Source organism: Podarcis muralis, chromosome 17 (genome assembly GCF_964188315.1).
Source record: "Podarcis muralis chromosome 17, rPodMur119.hap1.1, whole genome shotgun sequence".
In the NCBI taxonomy this organism is placed as follows: Eukaryota; Metazoa; Chordata; class Lepidosauria; order Squamata; family Lacertidae; genus Podarcis; species Podarcis muralis.
This window is the reverse complement of record NC_135671.1, coordinates 7,813,781-7,833,562: the sequence shown is the minus strand read 5'-3', so window position 1 is coordinate 7,833,562 and position 19,782 is coordinate 7,813,781. Positions and strand designations below refer to the sequence as shown.

General features: G+C 39.9%; 2 protein-coding genes across 2 annotated transcripts in view; both read left to right on the top strand.

Moving 5' to 3' along the window:
- TEX15 (testis expressed 15, meiosis and synapsis associated) overlaps positions 1–6,074 on the top strand; it is a 34,957-nt gene extending 28,883 nt beyond the window's left edge. The window contains exons 8-9 of the mRNA XM_028712472.2: positions 1,225–1,289; positions 4,553–6,074. Coding sequence (XP_028568305.2) covers positions 1,225–1,289; positions 4,553–5,660 — 1,173 coding nt within the window. The 3' untranslated portion in view covers positions 5,661–6,074. The remainder of the gene's footprint in view (positions 1–1,224; positions 1,290–4,552) is intronic.
- A 2,187-nt stretch (positions 6,075–8,261) lies between these two features.
- On the top strand, positions 8,262–19,598 carry PPP2CB (protein phosphatase 2 catalytic subunit beta). The gene is made up of 7 exons (XM_028711335.2): positions 8,262–8,673; positions 11,268–11,477; positions 11,627–11,800; positions 13,526–13,615; positions 16,535–16,696; positions 17,707–17,825; positions 18,940–19,598. The coding sequence occupies exons 1-7, from the start codon at positions 8,572–8,574 to the stop codon at positions 19,010–19,012; spliced, it is 930 nt and encodes a 309-aa protein (XP_028567168.1). The 5' UTR covers positions 8,262–8,571; the 3' UTR covers positions 19,013–19,598.
- Positions 19,599–19,782: the final 184 nt, after the last annotated feature.

The following is a 19,782-nucleotide window of genomic DNA, read 5'->3' as shown; positions in this document are numbered from 1 at the left end:
TATTAGACCCCTGGAGTGATGCAAGTCATCCTTTGTATCTTTCTGAGTGCATTCCAGGTCTTTGTGAGGATTTAAATAGAACAGTCTCAAAAAGCCTTTGGAAACATTTAGTCTGAATCGGTCTAAAAGTAATCCATAAACATCATCATCATCATCATCATAGACTTTTATTACGCTAGCCATAGGCCATGGCATCATTCAGAAAAATAACAAAAGGAAAAACACCAATAACCATAAAAAGAAAAAGTAATCACATAGTGAATGAGTTTTGATCTAGGCTCATCTGGATAGTAGAAGTGTACATGGACACGAAAGCTCATACCAGTAATAAACTTGGTCTCTAAGGTGCTACTGGAAGGAATTTTTTTATCTGGATAGTAGAGCATTGGAGCAATGCCGTGTAAGGCAATCATAAGGAACATTATTACGGTTTTGTAAAACTGAATAAGAAAATAATCTGGTGTTACAAACTAGCCCACATACTATTGCAGCTATGGAGGTTTGGAGAGGTTTCCCCCCAATAATAATCCTCCTGCCTTTAATTGTATGATTAATATACAATTAAACGCTTGTATCTGAAGATACTACTAAGAAGGGAAATGTTTTTCCTCCCCCTTTTATTAAAGATTTTCTTGGGTTATAAAAGTACATGCCTCTCTATTTTCAGATCATAAAGTTCTTTTTCGGATCAGTTATATTCGATGTGAGAAATTGATGTTGTATATAGTATAAGGTGGGGGGAGGAGGGGGTTAGTAAACTTTACTTCTTTTACATAGTGTATGTGCAAGGCTAAGGGAAATATATGCACAACAGGAATTAGCAATGAAATTTACATCAGTGGTACCGTTACTTCTAGTTAAGAAGTTTTGTTTTGCAGAACTGAAATAGAGAATATAATCATTTCTTTGTTTCATAAAAATAATACACCACTTGTAGAAAGAAGAAAACAACCCTCAAAGTGATTTGTAAAATCAATAACAGTGTTTCCCAGACTTGGGTCTCCAGCTGTTTTTGGACTACAAATCCCATCCTCCCTAGCTAGCAGGGCCAGTGGTAAGGAATGATGGGAACAGAGTCTCATGATCCAATCTAAAGTCTTGTCCAACAGCACAAAACGCTTTCCCATTGTTTTTACAATTTTATAGAACTTACAGAAAAGTGTTAAAAGAATTAACTTGCATAATATACTTACATCGGTTTGTTTTCCTATTTTAATTTATTAGATTGCTGATTCACTGATGACAACCACAGAAAAGATAAATGAAGATGAAAATAGCAGGAATTTAAGGTATAAATAGTAAAACAGTAACAAAATACCAGTGCCTAGTGGACCTATTTGAAACGTGTTACTCCCATAACTTTTCATACAAATTTTGTGGATCAGGCCCTTCTTAGAACTTTATTTAAAGGATTTCTATCGCACTGTTCAACCAAAAAGGCTCCCATGCCTTTCATGCTATCAGCTGGAACTATATCACGTATGTTTGTAATCACCACTTGCAACAACAGCTTTCTAAGCCATCAATCAATATATGGAACTCTGGAAATTATCCTTTAGATTATGTTGCTAGATTGTTTAATTCCATCTGTTTACCTTATTTCTATGAGTTATACTTTTTATGTTTAGATTATTATTTTTTTATTATTCTGTTTTGGTTTGTACTTGTATTTTGAAAACCCAATAAAAAATTACTTATTTATTGAATTTATAAACGGCCCTATATCCAAGCTCTCAGGGCAGTTTACAGAACAAAACCAGAATATAAAACCACAAAATATATAATCAAAATAAAAGCAACAACCCAATAAGCGCCCCCCCCAAACCTCACTTTTTTAAAGGGCATAGGATTTAAAAATGATTTAAAAAAACAAAATGCCACTGGAAAGGCAACCAGGGTGGCTTACATAGAAACAATTAAACTAAGACAGTTCTTTCCCCCAGGCTTAAAATCTAAAAGACCAACCACAAAAGGAAAATGGGATAGGTAGGAGGAGGAGGGTGAAGGAAAGCAAACTCAGATACTGAACCTTAAAGTTAAATAGTACTTTTTTAAATAAAAAGCAGCTGGGACAGAAACAGTTCAGGGACAGGTCTTTCAGAGGTGAGGGAAAGTCCCTGTTTCTCATCTCCTACTGTGGCAGAGTACTGTAATGGCTGATTCTAGATGACTGTTGAAGGAAAGAAGACAGTATTTGGCATATAATGTGCACATATCTAAAAAGACTTCTAATTAATGTTATTTGATACACATTCAGAACAGAATGTAAGCAGAGATGTGGACATGAAATGCAGATGAGTACAGACAGTGGTATTTAAATTATTAACAGTGGCAATTCACAAAAATAGTTGTGTTGCTGATAGGACATCCTGGCACTGGAAAGCCAATTAATGCCTGCCTTACAGACAGTACATGTACGTACTGTCTCCCCACATAAACCCTGTGCCATCGCAGATTTGTTTCAACGGGTTGAAGGAAATGCCAGAACAGATTTAGGGGGTACACACCGAGAGAAAAGAAAGTTCCTTTGCACAGTAAAAAGTCTTGCATTGATGGAACAAATGGGTTGATTTCTCCCTGCGTTTTTGATGTGCCATATTTTTTTTAACCAGCTGCCGAAGTAGCCTTTCACGTGAAATTCCTTGTGGACCTTGGTTGAAATAAACTCCGTTATCCACGTTTATACAGCCAAGTTGTTCATTTGAATATCATCAGATAGATCTGGTCAAGAAACAGCCTCCCTTGTCCTTTAAAAGTCATCTCTTCATAAAACGTAACCTGAGAAAACATTCTTTATCTCTGAGGATTCATGTGTTTTTCTTGAAAGAAATTTTGTTCTTGAACAATCAGATAGATAACTTGAATTTTAAGCAAAATATTCACATTTTTGTTTCTGTTCTCCTATTAACATGATTTGTGTGCTCTTGTATGGAAGAAACCTGTGTTGTCTGTGGGAAGGACTGCTGGACAGTATTGGATCTAGTATTAGATCTTCACGAAATCTAAAGTTGATGAAACATACTTCTGAGAGGTCTTTAGCCTGTCTTGTTTTTGCTTTTTACTTCTATAAATTCCATCTATTAAATGCCTTTTAAAACGTTTCCCTTATTTGGAGGTAGACATTCCCTACACCCTTTGAGGGATTAAGATTTGGGCAGTGGACATAACATTTGAATATTCTGCACACGTAGGCCAATAAGTTTCTCTCACATACACCTTGAGTAAATGGTTCAGGGTCATTAAAACAAAAAGAGATTGTGAAGAGCTCCAAAAAGACCCCTCCAAACTGAGTGAAAGGCCAGTAAAATTGCAAGTGCAATTGAATGTAAACAATTGTAAAGCAATAGATGTTGAGCGGGGGGGGGGGGGACACTTTATTTCTCATTTACACTGGCAGTGACAAATCCGGAACAAGAATTTGAGGTTGACCTAGTATGTAGCAGCAGCGAAAAAGTTAAATTCTATGATAGGGATCATTGAGAAAGGAATTAAATCTGCTGATAATGTGATATGATATGATATGATATGATATGATATATGATATTATATAATGTGATTATACAAATCTGGTGTGGCCACTTTTGGAGTACTGTGTACTGTTCTATTCTGGTCACCTCACCTCAAAAAACATATTGTAGAGTTGGGGAAGGTTCAAAAAAGTGCAACCCAAATCACCAAAGGGATGGAGCAACTCCCCTATGAAGAAAGGCTGCAGTATTTGGGGCTTTTAAGTTTGAGAAAAGGGGAGTAAGAGCTTATATGATGGAAATTTTTAAAATTACGGCATGGAGAAATTGGATAGAGAAAAGTTTTTCTGTCTTGTACACAACACTAGAATTCATGGATACCTAATGAAGCTCCGTGTTTGAAAATTCAGGACAGATCAAAGACATTTATTCTCTGTGTAGAATGTTCACTCCCACAGGAGACAGTGATGGCTACTAGATTGTTTGGCTTTAAAAGGGAATCGGACAAATTCATGGAGAAGAGGGCTATGAAAGGCTACTAGCCATGATAGCTTTGCCTCCACAGTTGGAGGCAGCAATCTTTCTGAATACCAGTTGCTGGAAACCACAGGAGGGGGGAGTGCTTTTATGCTCAAATCTTACTTGCTGGTTTCCCACAGACGTCTAATTGGCCACTGTGTGTATAGGATGCTGGACTAGATTGGCCATTGGTCTGAGGCTTTTCTCATGTTTTTATCAAGCTAACACACATTTTTATTTGATTATGATAACCCATGCCCAGATCATTTTATGAATCTAGTAACCCACAAGGTTAGCTACCCACACCTTTTCTTTTCCATTATTCACACTTAAGACAGCTGGAGAATAGTGATGCTCTGTTTCCACCTTGAAATGTTAGTATTGAAACAAAATATATTACAAGATTATAAAAATAGGGACCAAGCAAATGTTTAGAAATAAATACATAAACAATTTATGTTTTTGTGCATCGAGTAAATTCAGATCAGGTCCTAATTCTAATAGAACATCGATATTCTTGTGTTTAAAAAATCACTAAAAAAAAAAGTTTGATTTTTGTTTTGCAGAGTGAGTGGAAAATATAATTTCCCCAAAGAGAAAGAACTACAGTTAAGCATTTCAACAGACAATATGTGGAATAAAAAACCTGGCAATTTGAGAGAGACAGCACCAATCTCACCTTCACAGTTAAAAGTTGCTTATCCCTGTGAAAGCATTCAATCTTCGCCAAATGCCTCAGAACCAAAGTTCATTTGTTCAAACACATTAGCTGGTCAGCAGAATCTAGCAGATCTAAGAGATTTCAACAAGAGCGGCTGGAATGCAAAAGACTATGACCAAGAATATATTGCATCCCACAATGAGGGAGGTGAAAGTCTTTCTTTACCTTCAGTGACAGTTGAGTTATTACAACAATCTCCTGAAAACTCTCCTACTAGAGATGATGCTAATTCTGCGTTGGGTACGCTAAATGAGCACCATAACTTAAAATCAGATGTCCTGAGAGATGCTTCACATTTAATGCCTGAATGTAGCACAGCTTCGAGTTCACCTCTAAAATCTGATCGAAACGAAGTGGAATGTGGACAGGAGAAAAATGTGACCCCCAACTGCACAACCCCATATAATTTAGATTCCACAGTGATGACAGAACCAAATAAAGCCATGGAATTGGAGCATTTGCAGATGGAACCATCGTACAGTGAAAATAACAAAACTAAATTTTCACCTTTAAATCAAAATGAACATATTGAGGAAAACTCTCAGTGGCAGAGTTCTCCTGTGCATATTTATGGTGCAGTTTATCCTTATTCCTCTTGGTACTTATACCAAAATCATTGCAATACTCACTCAGTAACTCAGACATACCAGGAATTAAATTCCTGTGAAATGAATCCCCTGACACATGGCATGTCCACAACTACAAGCATAGTGTATAACACAGAGTCTAGTATGTTTTGTTCACAGACTTTTAGTCATTTCAGTGTTGGAGACTCACAAAGGTTTAACTTAGCCCAAACCTATCCAATGTATGGTTATTTCAGTTCTGCCGTGGCCTTTCCATATAGCAATTGGCAACAGCCATCATGGTATACAGAAAATCAGCCTTGGACACAAGTTGCTTTTCCGTATACTTCCAATAACGGCTCAGAAGATTATGTAGGAACTACATAATAGGAACTACATACATACAGTAGGAACTAAAGCAATTTTTAAAATGAGCATGTGTGTTTTTTTAAAGTGGTATTTAGTTGCCCATTAGTATGTGTCTAGTAAAAATCTAGTAAGATCAACATGATACATTTGACATGAGTCAGATGCTTAAAATAGCTTTTTTGTGAATCAACAACCATGTCCAGCAGGTAATATCGAGCCAGTGCAACGCATGCATGGTTCTGGGGGGCATTTCCATGTGAACCAACCCTTGGAGGCATGTTGAACACCATAGCTGTTATTTTATCGTATTCCTTTAGCTTTCATTCCTTTAAAAGCAGACCGGAACTAGACCTTGGACTAATGTATCCCAGGAGAGTGGTTTAAGAAAAAAATTTTAAGCCCTGAAGGAAATAAACTTTATTTGAAAGTTAACAGACTGGTCCTGTACTGGTTCATCATTTATAATTCAAGCAGATACTTGTGCTGTTACAGTAAGCATAGCATCCAGAAATGAAACACCCATAGATGCCCCACATGATATTTATTGCCAGTCCTGTGAAGTCATAACTGCTGAATCTGCCCTTCGGATGTTATGCAAGTAATTACAGATATCGCTGCACTTTACAGCAGAGCAAAGGATTGTGATGTTACATATGGAACAAAGGCCAATACATTCATTATAATGGTTAAAGGTATAAATCTGGTTTTTCTTTGTTTTCGGCTGCCTGACAGTAGTCATCTTTCTATTCTTGGTTGAATCATGAATCATTTGCATAGAAATTTTTTGTCCCTTCTTTTTTTACTTGATTAAAATACTTATTTAAATTTGATATTAATAACTTAAAGGCTGTTGCCTTGCCTTTTCAACCAAAATTAAAACTTAAGAAAAAGCCAAATCTGAATCTTTATAACTTAATACTGGGCAGTTTATTTGGAACACAATTCTGCACAGTTTTACACAATCTAAATTGGGGTACAGGTGAAATTAGTAAAGCATAATAGTAATACTTAGACTCAAGTCACATTTTATTTCAGTGGGATATTTCATTTGTGATTCTGTTCCTGTGAAGCATCTCGCAAGTGATTTCACAATGCACTCTTATACACACACTGAACTTTGACGATGACACAATCCTTTGTGTGAAAACAGCAGGTAAAATGGGTGAGCAGAGGTATAATTTCTCTAGAGTAGTTCCTTACTGTAGTAGACATGTTTTTTGGTGAGCATGGACTTTGATGAACAGCTGTGTCATAACATTAACCCAGATAAGATTGGGACTGGTAGCTACACTGGACTTGCTGCGGTTCCTCTGCACTACTACCACTTTTTGGAAGAGACATGGGTTCATCTCTGCATTCCTCAGGGAAAATGTTCAGCCATATCTGTGTGGAAAGGAGTGGTTAACTGCACTCAGCACTGTAACAGAAAGTCAGACTAGGGCTGTTAAAATCTCATCCTGAGACTTGTGCTAATTCCACAGAAAGTATTTTTTAAAGTCCAGAAGACTGAAGCCTGTATTCATGGTTTGGGGCATGACATTAGATAGCTGTTGGCACTGTGGGACCTGATGTTTAATTCTGCAAACCGCCCTGAGATCTTTTGATGAAGGGTGGTATATAAATTAAACAAAACAAGCAAACAATCTTTTGCAGTGGTTGCACCTTTTCTGGGAGATGTGCTGACTTGCATTTGCATGGGCCCAACTTTGGTGCAGACCCCACAGCCAGCACAATTGCTCCTGAGCTGTATACCTCATTCAGTGCTGAAGGGGCTCCTAAAACAGTTAAAAGCAGTGCTTTAAAAAAAAAGAGTACACATTAAAATCATAGAACGTTACTAGAAACCGTGGCACTACTACTTAAAATTTCAGGACATTTAAAAGGCCTGAGTAAATAATAAATTCACTGAATGTTCCAGAGAGTTGGCTTCAGGGAAGTCTTGGGACACAGGAAGAAAGATTTCAAATATGAAGCACCACCGTAAAAATTAAGAAGTCCAACTTGTTTAAAAACAAGCTTAACAGTATTTGTCAGTTCCCTGGACGATGAAATAAAAAGTGTTTGTAGTGGGCTCCTTCCCCAAACTGCACCCTTCAGGCTGTGGCAGACCTACAATTTTGGGGCCCCAACGCCTGAATGGTCATGGGGGGGGGGGGCATCTTCAATGCGGTTCTTCCATGTCAGATCACCACAGTTAAAAAATACATTTCAGATTTTGCTTAAAATTGCTGTACTGCCACCCTCCACCTTCACAACATCTGTGCTCCTGACTCAAACTTCAGGATTATTGAAATACAACAAAACCCAATTTGAGTTGTGTGACTCAAATTGGGTCTACCAGACCCCCCCCCCCAAAAAAAAGTGCAGTAAAGCCGCTTCTGGGGGCCCTCGGGGATTAGGGGCCATGAAGCTTAAGCTTCATTCATTTCATAGTAGATCCGCCCCTGCCTTCAGATTTCGATCCCTTTTCCCCCCCCCTCAACTCACGAACGGAGCAGAGGCGAGCTAAGAGGGCAAGTTCTGCCCTCCGGGCGATAGGTGGCGCTGCGGCCGGCCCGTTTCGCCGGAAGCGCCTCGACGTGAGGCGGAAGTGCGCAGCGCCGCCGCCGCCGCCGCCATTACACGGTGCCGGAGGGAGAGAGGGGGTGAGGGACTTCTATGAGGGTGAGGCTTGGGCCTGTGTCGCGCGCGCGCTCTCTAGGCGGGCCGTTGGGCTTGTGACCGTTGGTCCGGGCCTCCCCCTCCCCTCCCCCTCTCTGCCCCCCCTCAGTACCGTTGGCTTGTCTTTCTTTTTTCCCTTTCCCCCCTTCCTTCCTTTTTTCCTTCGTCTTTTTCTCCCTTTGGGCCGGTCCAGCCTGGACCACGCCGCCCTGGCCACGCCGCCCGGCGCTGCTCCCTTCTCCCACAACTGAGCGGGCGGCTGGCCAGAATGGAGGACAAGAGCTTCACCAAGGAGCTGGACCAATGGATCGAGCAGCTCAACGAGTGCAAGCAGCTGAGCGAGAGCCAAGTGCGGAGCCTCTGCGAGAAGGTGCGTGGCGGGGGGGGGGGCGGCCCGGATCCTACCGAAATAAAAACCGTACATAGATCTGAGAGGATCACTAGAGAGAGAGGAAGGAGGGGGGGGGAGGAAGGCTGAAAATGACTCGGGCAAAAGGTTTGGACTTCTCCCTTTGCCAGTGAAACGGGTCCTGGGAAACCAAGGAGACCGTTTTGAGAAGGCTCAAGGTGGAGAGAGTTCTCTGGAAAGGGCTGCCAAGGCTGTGTAAAAGTAACCCCCCCCCCAAAAAAAAAAGACATTTGCATATAGCAATTAGTTTAAGAGCGAAGCTGACAGTCGACGAATGAAGCTGGTGGAGTTTTATCATATCTTAGTTTATTGGTATGTCTTTTGAAACCAAGGAGACCGTTTTGAGAAGGCGAAAGGTGGAGAGAGTTCTCTGGAAAGGGCTGCCAAGGCTGTGTAAAAGTACCCCCCAAAAAACACACACACACATTTGCATATAGCAATTAGATTAAGAGCGAAGCTGACAGTCGACGAATGAAGCCGGTGGAGTATATCAATGTCATACTTTAAACCTAGGCTTTGCCTTTCTGTGGCTGTCTCCGCTCCCTGCGAATTTCTCTCCATCCTCATCATTCTTAGCACTGTTAAGATCTTGGTGCCTGGGGCCTGGTTTGAAACCTTGCTGTGTTCCTGGCGAAGGGCACTGTAAAATTGTAGGGAACGTTACAATTCACCCTCCTCCTCCGTTGCAATGCACTCTTCCCCACGCGCTCGTGGGGAGATGGAAGTGTTGCGAAGGGTGGGGGCCACAGACAGATGACCGCAACTGTATTGTTGCTTTTTCCCAACAACAACAAAACAAAAACCCACCATGCTCTCAGCACCGGATTTCCTGCAGTAAGAGGTTGCTTTTGCCACTCGTCATTTACACACGCAGAGTACGCGTCCACAGCAGCGGGTTCTGTTATAATCCAGGTATGAGCCACAGTACTGTATCACCCCAAGTACTCAGTGGATCATGCAGTGCTTATGTGGTCACTACATTTTGAATGTATGCATCAGACATTTTTTAGAGCATAGTGCAAAATAGCACCACTTTGTTAAAGTGTTTTGTCACTTTGAAGAGGAAAAAATGGCTTTATGACACAGTTCTGTATATTCCTTTACCTCCGTAGCTGTCAACGTTTTCCTTTTTTAAAGGGAAATTCCCTTATTCCGAATAGGATTCCTCGCAAGAAAAGGAAAAAGTTGACAGCTATGCTTTACCTCCAATGATGGAGTTATCCTCACTGTTTTTGCACACACTGATCCAGAAAATTTTGGAACATTCTAGTTTCTTTATCCGAACTAGGTTACTTGCTTTTCCTTCCCCATACAAGGCTGAATACAAAGAAGCCTGATTGAATTTGACTTCTTTCAGAAGTTTTGGACAGCTTCCCTCGCAAAAGGCTTCTTTCATGGCTCTAGCTAGCCTATGAGAATATAGAGTTAACAGTGTGATCCTATACTTACCTGCCTGGGAATTACTCCCAGGCAGGTGTGTATAGGATTGCAGCCTAAACAGTACAAATAATGTTTACATTTTTCTTTTTGTTAGGAAAACAGCTGTACGTGCTTTCCACATATTTCAGTAATGTAAATTCTTGCAGTGCTCTGTATAATTGGATACAGAACTACCCCTGCTTTTCAACTAAACATTCAACATCCATTGCACTTTGCATTATGGACGTAGTTGCCCAGCCACCAGGAGTGTAACTTTGAAAGCTATGTAGTTACAGCCAAGAGGGAGCCACAGGAATCCCATAGTTTTTTGCTTATTTCTTGAGTTTTATCATATCTTAGTTTATTGGTATGTCTTTTGAAATCAGAATTTTTAAAAATGCAGGGCTGAATATGTTTATGTAATCAGAAATATGCATAAATTAGTGCAGAAACATTGAAGCAATGACTTCCAGAAGACCACATTCCTAGCACTTTTACCACTAAAATTTATACATAAATGAAGGATTTCCATGATTTATGGAATTGAAATGAGATTAATAGTATTTAATCCATTGTAGATCATATATTTTAACTTCTTAATAATGTTTGCTGCTGGTAGTAATGATAGGTCTGGAAGTGGAGTGCACCTAGGATAATAGTTTTAAGAATATTGATTTTGTTTATCAATACAATTTTTCTTGGAGTTGATAAACACATCCTGAAGTGTCAAGCAAGTGCTTTTTGAATGTTGTAGGGCCTTGCATTTGTTGAAATAGGGGTAGGGGTTTTGGGTTTGGTTGGTGATACTTGCAAACGGGAGATAATAGGTAGTTCCTGAACACCTGGAAAATTCCTAAACGTTATGCCAGTTGTGACTGGTGCCCATTGGGACTCGTAGGGCAGACTTCAGGGAGGCAAACAATAGGGTGGAGCCATAGCCAGTTACAGGCAGAGCCAGTTGATTCTAATTTTGCCCCCATCCTCTTTCCTGTTGAGTTCAACAAGGAACTCAGTTCAGCACTGAGATTAAGGACAGTCACTAGATCTTCTGTTGCAGCAGTTTTTCTTTACATTTGCATAAAAAACTGAATATATTTTGGTTTCAAATCTGATTGGTTGTTTTTTTCTCATATTAGGCTAAAGAGATACTTACAAAAGAATCAAATGTTCAGGAAGTACGTTGTCCTGTTACAGTTTGTGGAGATGTCCATGGTCAATTTCATGACCTTATGGAGCTCTTTAGAATTGGCGGGAAATCACCAGACACAAACTATCTCTTCATGGGAGATTATGTTGACAGAGGCTACTACTCAGTGGAAACTGTGACTCTTCTTGTGGCATTAAAGGTAAGGTTTGTAGGTTCTGACTCCTGTGGTTTTAGATTAAAATATGCTTAGTAAACATTTTGCAATGAGATAAGCTCCATGCCACCTGGAGTATAATGGTGATACCAGCTGGTGGATCATTACAACCTGTGTTTGTTCTTTATGGCTAGGTGCGCTACCCAGAACGCATTACAATTCTGAGAGGCAATCATGAAAGCAGGCAAATTACACAAGTATATGGCTTCTATGATGAATGTCTACGGAAATACGGAAATGCCAATGTTTGGAAGTATTTCACAGATCTGTTTGACTATCTTCCACTTACAGCTCTAGTTGATGGACAGGTATGATACTATTATTTTTGTGATACTCATAAAAAGCTTGGCTTCAGTAAACCTGGAAACCATCACCAAGAATGATGCTGATGTGTGGAGGGGAAAGGGAACTCATGACAGCCCAGCATTCCATCCCATATGTGGTTTTGCCTTCTTATTCGGTGGTAATAGTACTGCCCTGTACTGATGACTTAAATTTCATGTCCTGAATTTGAATTGTTAGGTGTAAAATACATATTGTTTGTATTTTGCAGATAACACTGTGAGGTGTGAAACATACTTGTGTATGGAATTCAGAAACTCTAGTTTAAGAAATGTTGATGCTTTTTGTTGATGTAGAACAAAAAAAAAAAAAAAGGATTAGCCATTAAGTAAGCTACAGAACTTTTCACTGTGCAAAAAATTGATCGCTTTCTGGTGCTATTTGAATTGGAATTTAAAATGGGTTTGGCTTGCATATAGAAGTGCTTATGTAACAAAAGTTTTATTGGTTGAAATGATCCTTCACTCTAGAACAAAGGAGCAATTTAAAAAGTCCTAGGATTTTGATACCCTTTATTTCCCTCCTCTAGATGATGCAGATAGAAGGGGATTGTTGAAATGCTATGATATCAACTATATTCACAGAGGAGGCAGAAATTGTTTTTGTTACTCTTTGCACTGTATTATGCGGGCTTAGATGTTAATGCATTGTGCTACTAAATTGATTGTTTTTGTGAAACTTGTTTGGGTTTACTGACAAACTATGTGGGTGCTGATATATTGTGATTATTATTAACCATAGTTAATTGAATCAAGGCAGCTTCATAAACTGGCTTTTTGTTGACTTGTTTCAACAAACGACTGTTAAGATTAATTACTGTATTTTTCGCCCTATAGGACGCACTTTTCCCCCTCCAAAAATGAAGGGGAAATGTGTGTGCGTCCTATGGGGCAAGTGCAGGCTTTCGCTGAAGCCTGGAGAGCGAGAGGGGTCGGTCCAGGCTTCAGGAGAGCCCCAGCGCCAGCCCCACAAGTCGGGGGACAGAGGGAGGCGCAGCGCGTCTCCCCGCTGTCCCCGGACCTGGTCTGAAGGCGGGCGGTGGGGAGAAGAGTGCTTCTCCCCGCTGCCTGCCCCGCAAGCTCTGGGGACATCTGGGAGGCGCAGCGCGTCTTCCCGCTGTCCCCGGACCTGATCTGAAGGCGGGCTGCGGGGAGAAGAGCGCTTCTCCCCGCTGCCGGCCCCACAAGCGCCTGGGGGGGAGAATAAAATTTTTTCCCTTTATTTCCCCTCAATAAAACTTGATGCGTCCTATGGGCCGGTGCGTCCTATGGGGCGAAAAATACGGTATAGCTTGTCCAGGTTTAATACAAGCTGCGTTTAGAGCAGAAGCAAAACGTCTAAACTCCTGGCAGCTGAAGAGGATGGGGGGGGGGAGGAACCTTGAGTTTGAGGCTCACTGCAGCTTATTATTGTAACCCTAAACAATGGTTTTAGTGTTGCGTCTAAAGTGGCCCAATGAAAAACCTGTTTCAGGTGATCACACAAGCTGGTGATTTTAATCGGTAGAAATTTCTGTTTTCCCCTTGTGCAAAAACTGAGAAAGAAAGCAACACACAAGGCTCATTGTCAAGTGCATGTTGCGACAGTAGCATAAGAATTGGTTTTTGGTATCAACAAATACCTCAAGCGAATGAAGAATACAACCTCTTGGCAGTGCACATAATACATTTATTCTGGTTCTTATTCTTCAGATATTTTGTCTCCATGGAGGTCTTTCCCCATCTATAGATACACTGGATCATATTAGAGCTCTTGATCGTCTGCAGGAAGTTCCACATGAGGTAATATCAATGAAAATACATTGTGACTCAGAGTATACATTGAATGGCAAATATATACATTAAATATAGAATAGGGTATGGTATCATATCTTTGAACTGAATCAGGCAAATATAATAGCTAGACAAAAGGGTTGCAACTTGCAGTTGATCAGTTAATTGATTAAAAAATGTGTTGGTTGCCTTAATTAGTTTGCCGATCTTTAACCTTTAAAATTATTGTTCATTCTAGTATTTATAAAAATTGGATGCAGTCCTAGTTATGTACCTGAGTAAGTTCTGTCGACCTTTGTGGGCCTTACTTCTGAGTAGACATGTATAAAATTGTACAGTATGAGGCATTCCCTGTTGCATGTGTGTGTGGAAATACCTTTTTAAATTTTGCAAGCTCTGATCAATCTTAAAAACCAAGAGTTTTCTTCTACAGTACTATTTTTTATGTATGAATTTAATTGGATGGCTAGAAAATGAACAGACCAGAACTTCTACTTTATAGTTTACCATAATAGGGTCTGTAAGAACAAAACGTCTGCACAGCTTGGTTGTCATATCAAGCCCTGAATTGGTGGTATAGATACTTTGTTCCAATAATATTTTTCCAGCTCTCCCTAAATTCAAAGATCTCATGGTGGGTGACAATATTTAAAATGATAATAACACATCTAGTTACTTAAATGAAAGCAGGTAAAAATGGGGAATTACATTTCACAGTGTGAAATGTAGCAGTGGGCTAATATTCATAAATGCCCAGCCTGGTGTTGGAATGTCAAAAGCATTGGGGCCTGATTTATTTCCAGGAGGAAGGCATTTCATAGTCAGGACGCCACCACAGAAAAGGCCATGGACCACATATCTGCAGTACTTCTTGACACAGATGTTTCTCAAATGGTTTATTATGTGCACTCATGGCAGTGATACATGACTCATTCATTTGCACTGGATTTTAGTCAACACAGAATGCACTTGGATAACAACAGTTCCGTAGCAACTGGAGTTGCTCTCCTGTAACTTTACAAAGTTGCTAGTACATTGCTACAGCTGAAATATGTTTTAAAAGAGCAAGACTAGCTTTTTGAGGAGGTTGAGAATGTGTAGATAATAATAATAGTAACAATAAAATTTTATTTATATCCCGCCCTCCCCAGCCGAAGCCGGGCTCAGAATGGCTAACAACAGTAAAATAATACAACATTCTAAAATCAATTCATTATAAAATCAGTTTAAATCAAATTAATGGCAACCATTGGGCTAGAGTTCTGTGAGGATTACCAAAGGAGGGGGGTCAGGCTGTGCCTTGGCCAAAGGCCAGGTGGAACAGCTCTGTCTTGCAGGCCCTGTGGAAAGATGTCAAATCCCGCAGGGCCCTAGTCTCTTGTGACAGAGCGTTCCACCAGATCAGAGCCACAGCCGAAAAAGCCCTGGCTCTGGTTGAGAAGTTTATGCAGTTGGCTCCCCCTTTCCTAAAAACACTTTGCATCAGTATTTAGCATCTGCATTCCAACATACGTAGGAAGCACAAGGATATGTGGACTGGTCCAGTCCCCAGCATCTCAGGCACACCCAGCTTTCTAAGTTAAGCGGGGAAATCTCAATGAGAATTCTAAACGTGCTTGAATAAGTGAGGATAGAAGCTCATTCAGACCTTAGTGGGGGTGGATGGAGTAGACAGAGTCATGCAGGGACCTTGGTAGACATGATGCCTGAATAGGGCTATTGTCTTGTATAAATTGAATTATTCTGGGCATTTGTAAATAATAATTTGGATGTCCATACATGAATTGAAAATTGTGGTGTTAATTACTTTAGAAAGTTGAGATTATATCTGTAACCTGGCTTTGAAAGTTTACCGCATGCCGGTGCACACACTTGGTTTAGAATGTTTTACTATAAACAGTGCATAAAATTTCTGTAGCTCTGTTTTGTTTGAGCTGCAAGGTAGATCATGGCTCCTTCTGTTTGCACCACAATGATTATGTAGTTTAAGAGAGACACAGACGTGCATCTACAGTGCTATATAGTTAGAAGGTACATTTTAAACTGATGCTGATGTCATGCAAAGTTTGCTAGATGAGTCACTTCTGAGATTATGCAGAGCTTTCACATTGGAAGGGTGTAGACCCTTTAAGGAAAACATTTCGTTTGTGTGCTTGAAGCTGGAATTATGCCTAGGTACTTTACATGCAAGAGCTGATCTTGCAGGATCCTGGCATCCCTCAGCTGTTCTTTTGGATTCTCCTTTGTTTAGCTGTCATCTGGTTTCCGTTCTTCCTTTTGGGAATTGCATTAGTTTTTCTCAGTGCCTTTACTGCCTCTGGTCCTTTCAACCTAGTTTTCATTTCAACTGAAATTACACTTTTTCTTTACCAATTTTCTCTCTAAACAGCACTGTGGCTTTTCTGTTCAACTTGATATCTTGCCAGATACATGCACAATAGTTCACATACTGGTGATGTTCAATTATATTTTCCTGGTTTTTTCCTAGTATGCTTTTTTCTATTTATTGATTTATTTTTTTATCCTGCTTTTAGTTCTTCTGCTCCATCTGTGTTTGATTGTTGCTGTTATTAACTTTTCTTTTTGGCTTGGAACGTATTTTGTTTTGATGCTTTTACTTCATACACCTCTTTGTTTGCCAAACTCATCTGCTAAGTTTCTCATCACTTTTACAGGGGGGGGTTGGGTGATTTTTTTTCTATTGATACTATTCACTTCTCTGATTTTCACACTTGTTTTCTCTAGATAGGTTTCATTTTCAAATTCCTGAAGACTGTAAGAAACAACTTTTCCTATTTCTCTGTAAAATGTTGTTATTATATAGAATATGCAATATACTTAAGAGATCCAGGAGCTTAACACTTTTTAGATTACCTTTTGCAATATTTCCCTCCTTATGTAACATACTGTACCATTTTCTTTGAACAGGGCCCAATGTGTGATCTGTTATGGTCAGATCCAGATGATCGTGGTGGCTGGGGGATTTCTCCACGTGGCGCTGGCTATACATTTGGTCAAGATATCTCTGAAACATTTAACCATGCCAATGGGCTTACATTGGTGTCTCGTGCTCACCAACTTGTAATGGAGGTATAATTACTCTGTTGCACCTAGCCACCTAAGGCTTAAAAATGAAAGTCTGTCTTTTTTGGAAAGAAGGTTGTATAGTCTCAGCACCTTGAATTTTTATGTTCTGTATCTTAGAAGGTGTAAATTAGTATAATATTCATCAAGAATTATCAGAACAATATTCAGAGTAAATAAAAATGTTTACACGTGTCATAAATATATGGTTCAGTTAACTTTATTTGCCAGTGTGCCAGTTAATCCTGTAATATTAATGTCTCTGTGACTGATTTTAGTTTATACTAAATTAATTTTAAGGGGACATTTCAAGTGAGCATCCCACATTTTCCAATTTGCTAGTGGCTAGGGTTTGATAATTCGCCACGAGTTAGAGAACGTTTAAAGATGTAAAAATTGGTGTTTGCATTTGAACATAATTAGTATTCATTGAGATAGTGCAAAGCATGTTTGCTCTGACTCTGAAATAGTTTGTTTTTTCCCAGTGAAAATATATAAAGCAAGGTAGGATGCATTCCTAAGGTGATGGGGAGGGCGAGTCAAAGATGGTCCTGCTGGGCTTGTGCCAGCACTGGGAAAGGGAGGACAAAGGAGCAGTCTTATGCTACTCCGTCCATTTCTTTTTATTTAAACTATTTCCCTACCGTTGGGACCTATGCAAGGGAGATAGAAAGGAATAAAGTTTTCAGCTCCTGGGCTGTAGTTTAGTCCCTGGTGTGGGACTTGGAAGGCATTAGATCCAAAGTATTTTGGCCTATCCCCAGCATGTCTCTTTATCACCTCTGATCAGGGTAGAGCAAGAGTTGTGGAAGTTTCAGCTATGCGGAAGGGGAATTTAACATCAGAGCTTGCTTTCTGCTGCCAGAGAAGGGAGTTAGGTGCTTCCTGTGACCCCTGGATCTCCCTCCTAAGGGTCATGGGATTACTGGCCTTACACCTTTTAATCTAGTTACACCTTTTAAAGAAGAAATTGGTTGAGACTTTTCACTGAAAGCATTTTCTTCCCCCCACTGCAGGGTTACAACTGGTGTCATGATCGGAATGTGGTCACCATTTTCAGTGCACCCAATTACTGTTATCGTTGTGGGAACCAGGCTGCTATCATGGAACTAGATGACACTTTAAAATATTCCTTGTAAGAAACATGAGCTTGTTTTAACAATGGGGGTGGGGTTGCAAGGGGTAAAGTTCTCTGGCTTGTGTTAAGTGTTGATGAATTCTATAGAGTACACCACTTTTGCAGTATGAACTCTAAAGAATATCTCATGGGCCTAGTTTAGCTATCATGCTGGAAGCCTAGTTATGGTTTAGCACAAATGTGTGGACTCGTGGAGAGAAGATTGCGGCCACTTTGCTCCTTTCCATTTGTTTTGCTGCTGCACTGAGCGGGACAAAGTTTGGTTCATCATGTTGTCGAAATCTGGGCTTGGGGATTAGCTCAACTGGACAAGCTACAAGCCATAACCCATAGGACAAGCTTTGGTTACAACTTGTGGTCAGGCTGCAGAGATCTAAACCACAAGCCTGAGTTTGGGTGACGTGAAGTTACGGCTTAGTTCAGTAGCAGGCCGGGGCGGGTGATGGACTGCTCACATTCCAAGGCTTAGTGTGATGTGCAAACTAGGCCTTAATGTTCAGAAAACGATAGCTAAAACATAAGTAATATTTTTGAAACTGTATGTTAAAGAATACTGCATTTTGTTTTTAACATCACTCAAGTTGAATTGCTACCTCATCTAATCAAGGAACAGGACACATTAATTTGGGAATTACACCACAAAATAGTCACCTTCAATGTAGGGACAGAATTTTAAACAAATCCTGATTAAAACACTGCTAAATGAGTCCATTTTTATTTCATTGGAACTTTTCCCGCTCAAGCCCTAATAGAGGGTGAAAGTATGGGAAATGATGACTGAAATATTGATAACGTTCGTTGCAGTTAATAAAAATACAATTTCCCTTTTTTGATTCAGTGTTGCATAACATTTAGTGAAATATGGGTAATTGTCTACCGTAGTCAAGCAAGCACAAACATTGTCCTTGAAATCCTAAACCCTTGGCTGAAATATAATTTTCAGTTTTGGCAAACCTGAATGATCTTTATCGGCCTGGCATTCTGCAATAAAATAGCTTAAGAATGGAACTTGTGGAAATGAGAGTGGGGAGAGGACAGGTATGGGATTTAATTAATAAAAATGCAGCAGTTAATGCAACAAAGCACTTAATCAGCCTTTTCCTTTTAACAGCCTTCAATTTGATCCAGCGCCTCGCCGTGGAGAGCCTCATGTTACTCGGCGTACCCCAGACTACTTCCTATAAACATCTCTTCCTCAGCCTGACCTTGATCAGTAGTAGTACACCTGGCAATTTTTGAAAAGCAACAATTTGTGATAAGTTGAGGTCTGTCTCAGCGTAAAGCCTCTTCATGGACCAAACTGTGCCATAATGAGGATGACGAGCTTTTGAGCACAACTTCAGATGGACTTCAACGCACTAATCAGTCCTTTATCAGCCAGTCCAACAGCCAGTTTGCCTGCTGTAACTATAGTAATTGTTTTCTTCTGGACTATTCAAAGAGGAAAGGTAACTAACAAACTCATCTCCCTGTCATGCTTACTTGTAAATTTTAGTTGTAGTGTTTAACTGGCATGTATTAACATTTTGAAGTTTAAGAAAAATGCACAAACTAACTTCCTTCTTACGCCTATCGCCCTCTATTTTATTGACATAAGTAACTTAACTGCAGAAGAAAGTTCCTCTTGGGAGTATGTTGTCATAAGCTTTCCCTCCATTTAAGCTAGATTACTGTTCTGTGTTGATCCTACCTTTTTTCTGTATATTTGTCAAAGTGCTTGCATCTTATTTGATGTATTTGAGCAAATAAACTTGCAGATCATTACTCCAATCAGATGGGTACACTGAAATGAAATAATTTCTCTTTCTCATTCATTATAGGGGATTTATCAGTTGTTGGAATACTGCTTCTTGGCATTAAATTTCTGGCAGCTAAACACGTAGGACCAGGGCCACAAACATAGCATGAGACTGTTTGCACTCACTCTTCCTTTCATAGTAGTATAAAGGTAATA

Excerpts from the sequence above, each read along its gene's own strand:
- PPP2CB (XM_028711335.2), top strand. The coding sequence starts at position 8,572 with ATGGAGGACAAGAGCTTCACCAAGGAGCTGGACCAATGGATCGAGCAG. Across the intron at positions 11,801-13,525 it reads CAGCTCTAGTTGATGGACAG|ATATTTTGTCTCCATGGAGG; the intron begins GTATGATACTAT and ends CTTATTCTTCAG. Across the intron at positions 17,826-18,939 it reads GACACTTTAAAATATTCCTT|CCTTCAATTTGATCCAGCGC; the intron begins GTAAGAAACATG and ends TCCTTTTAACAG.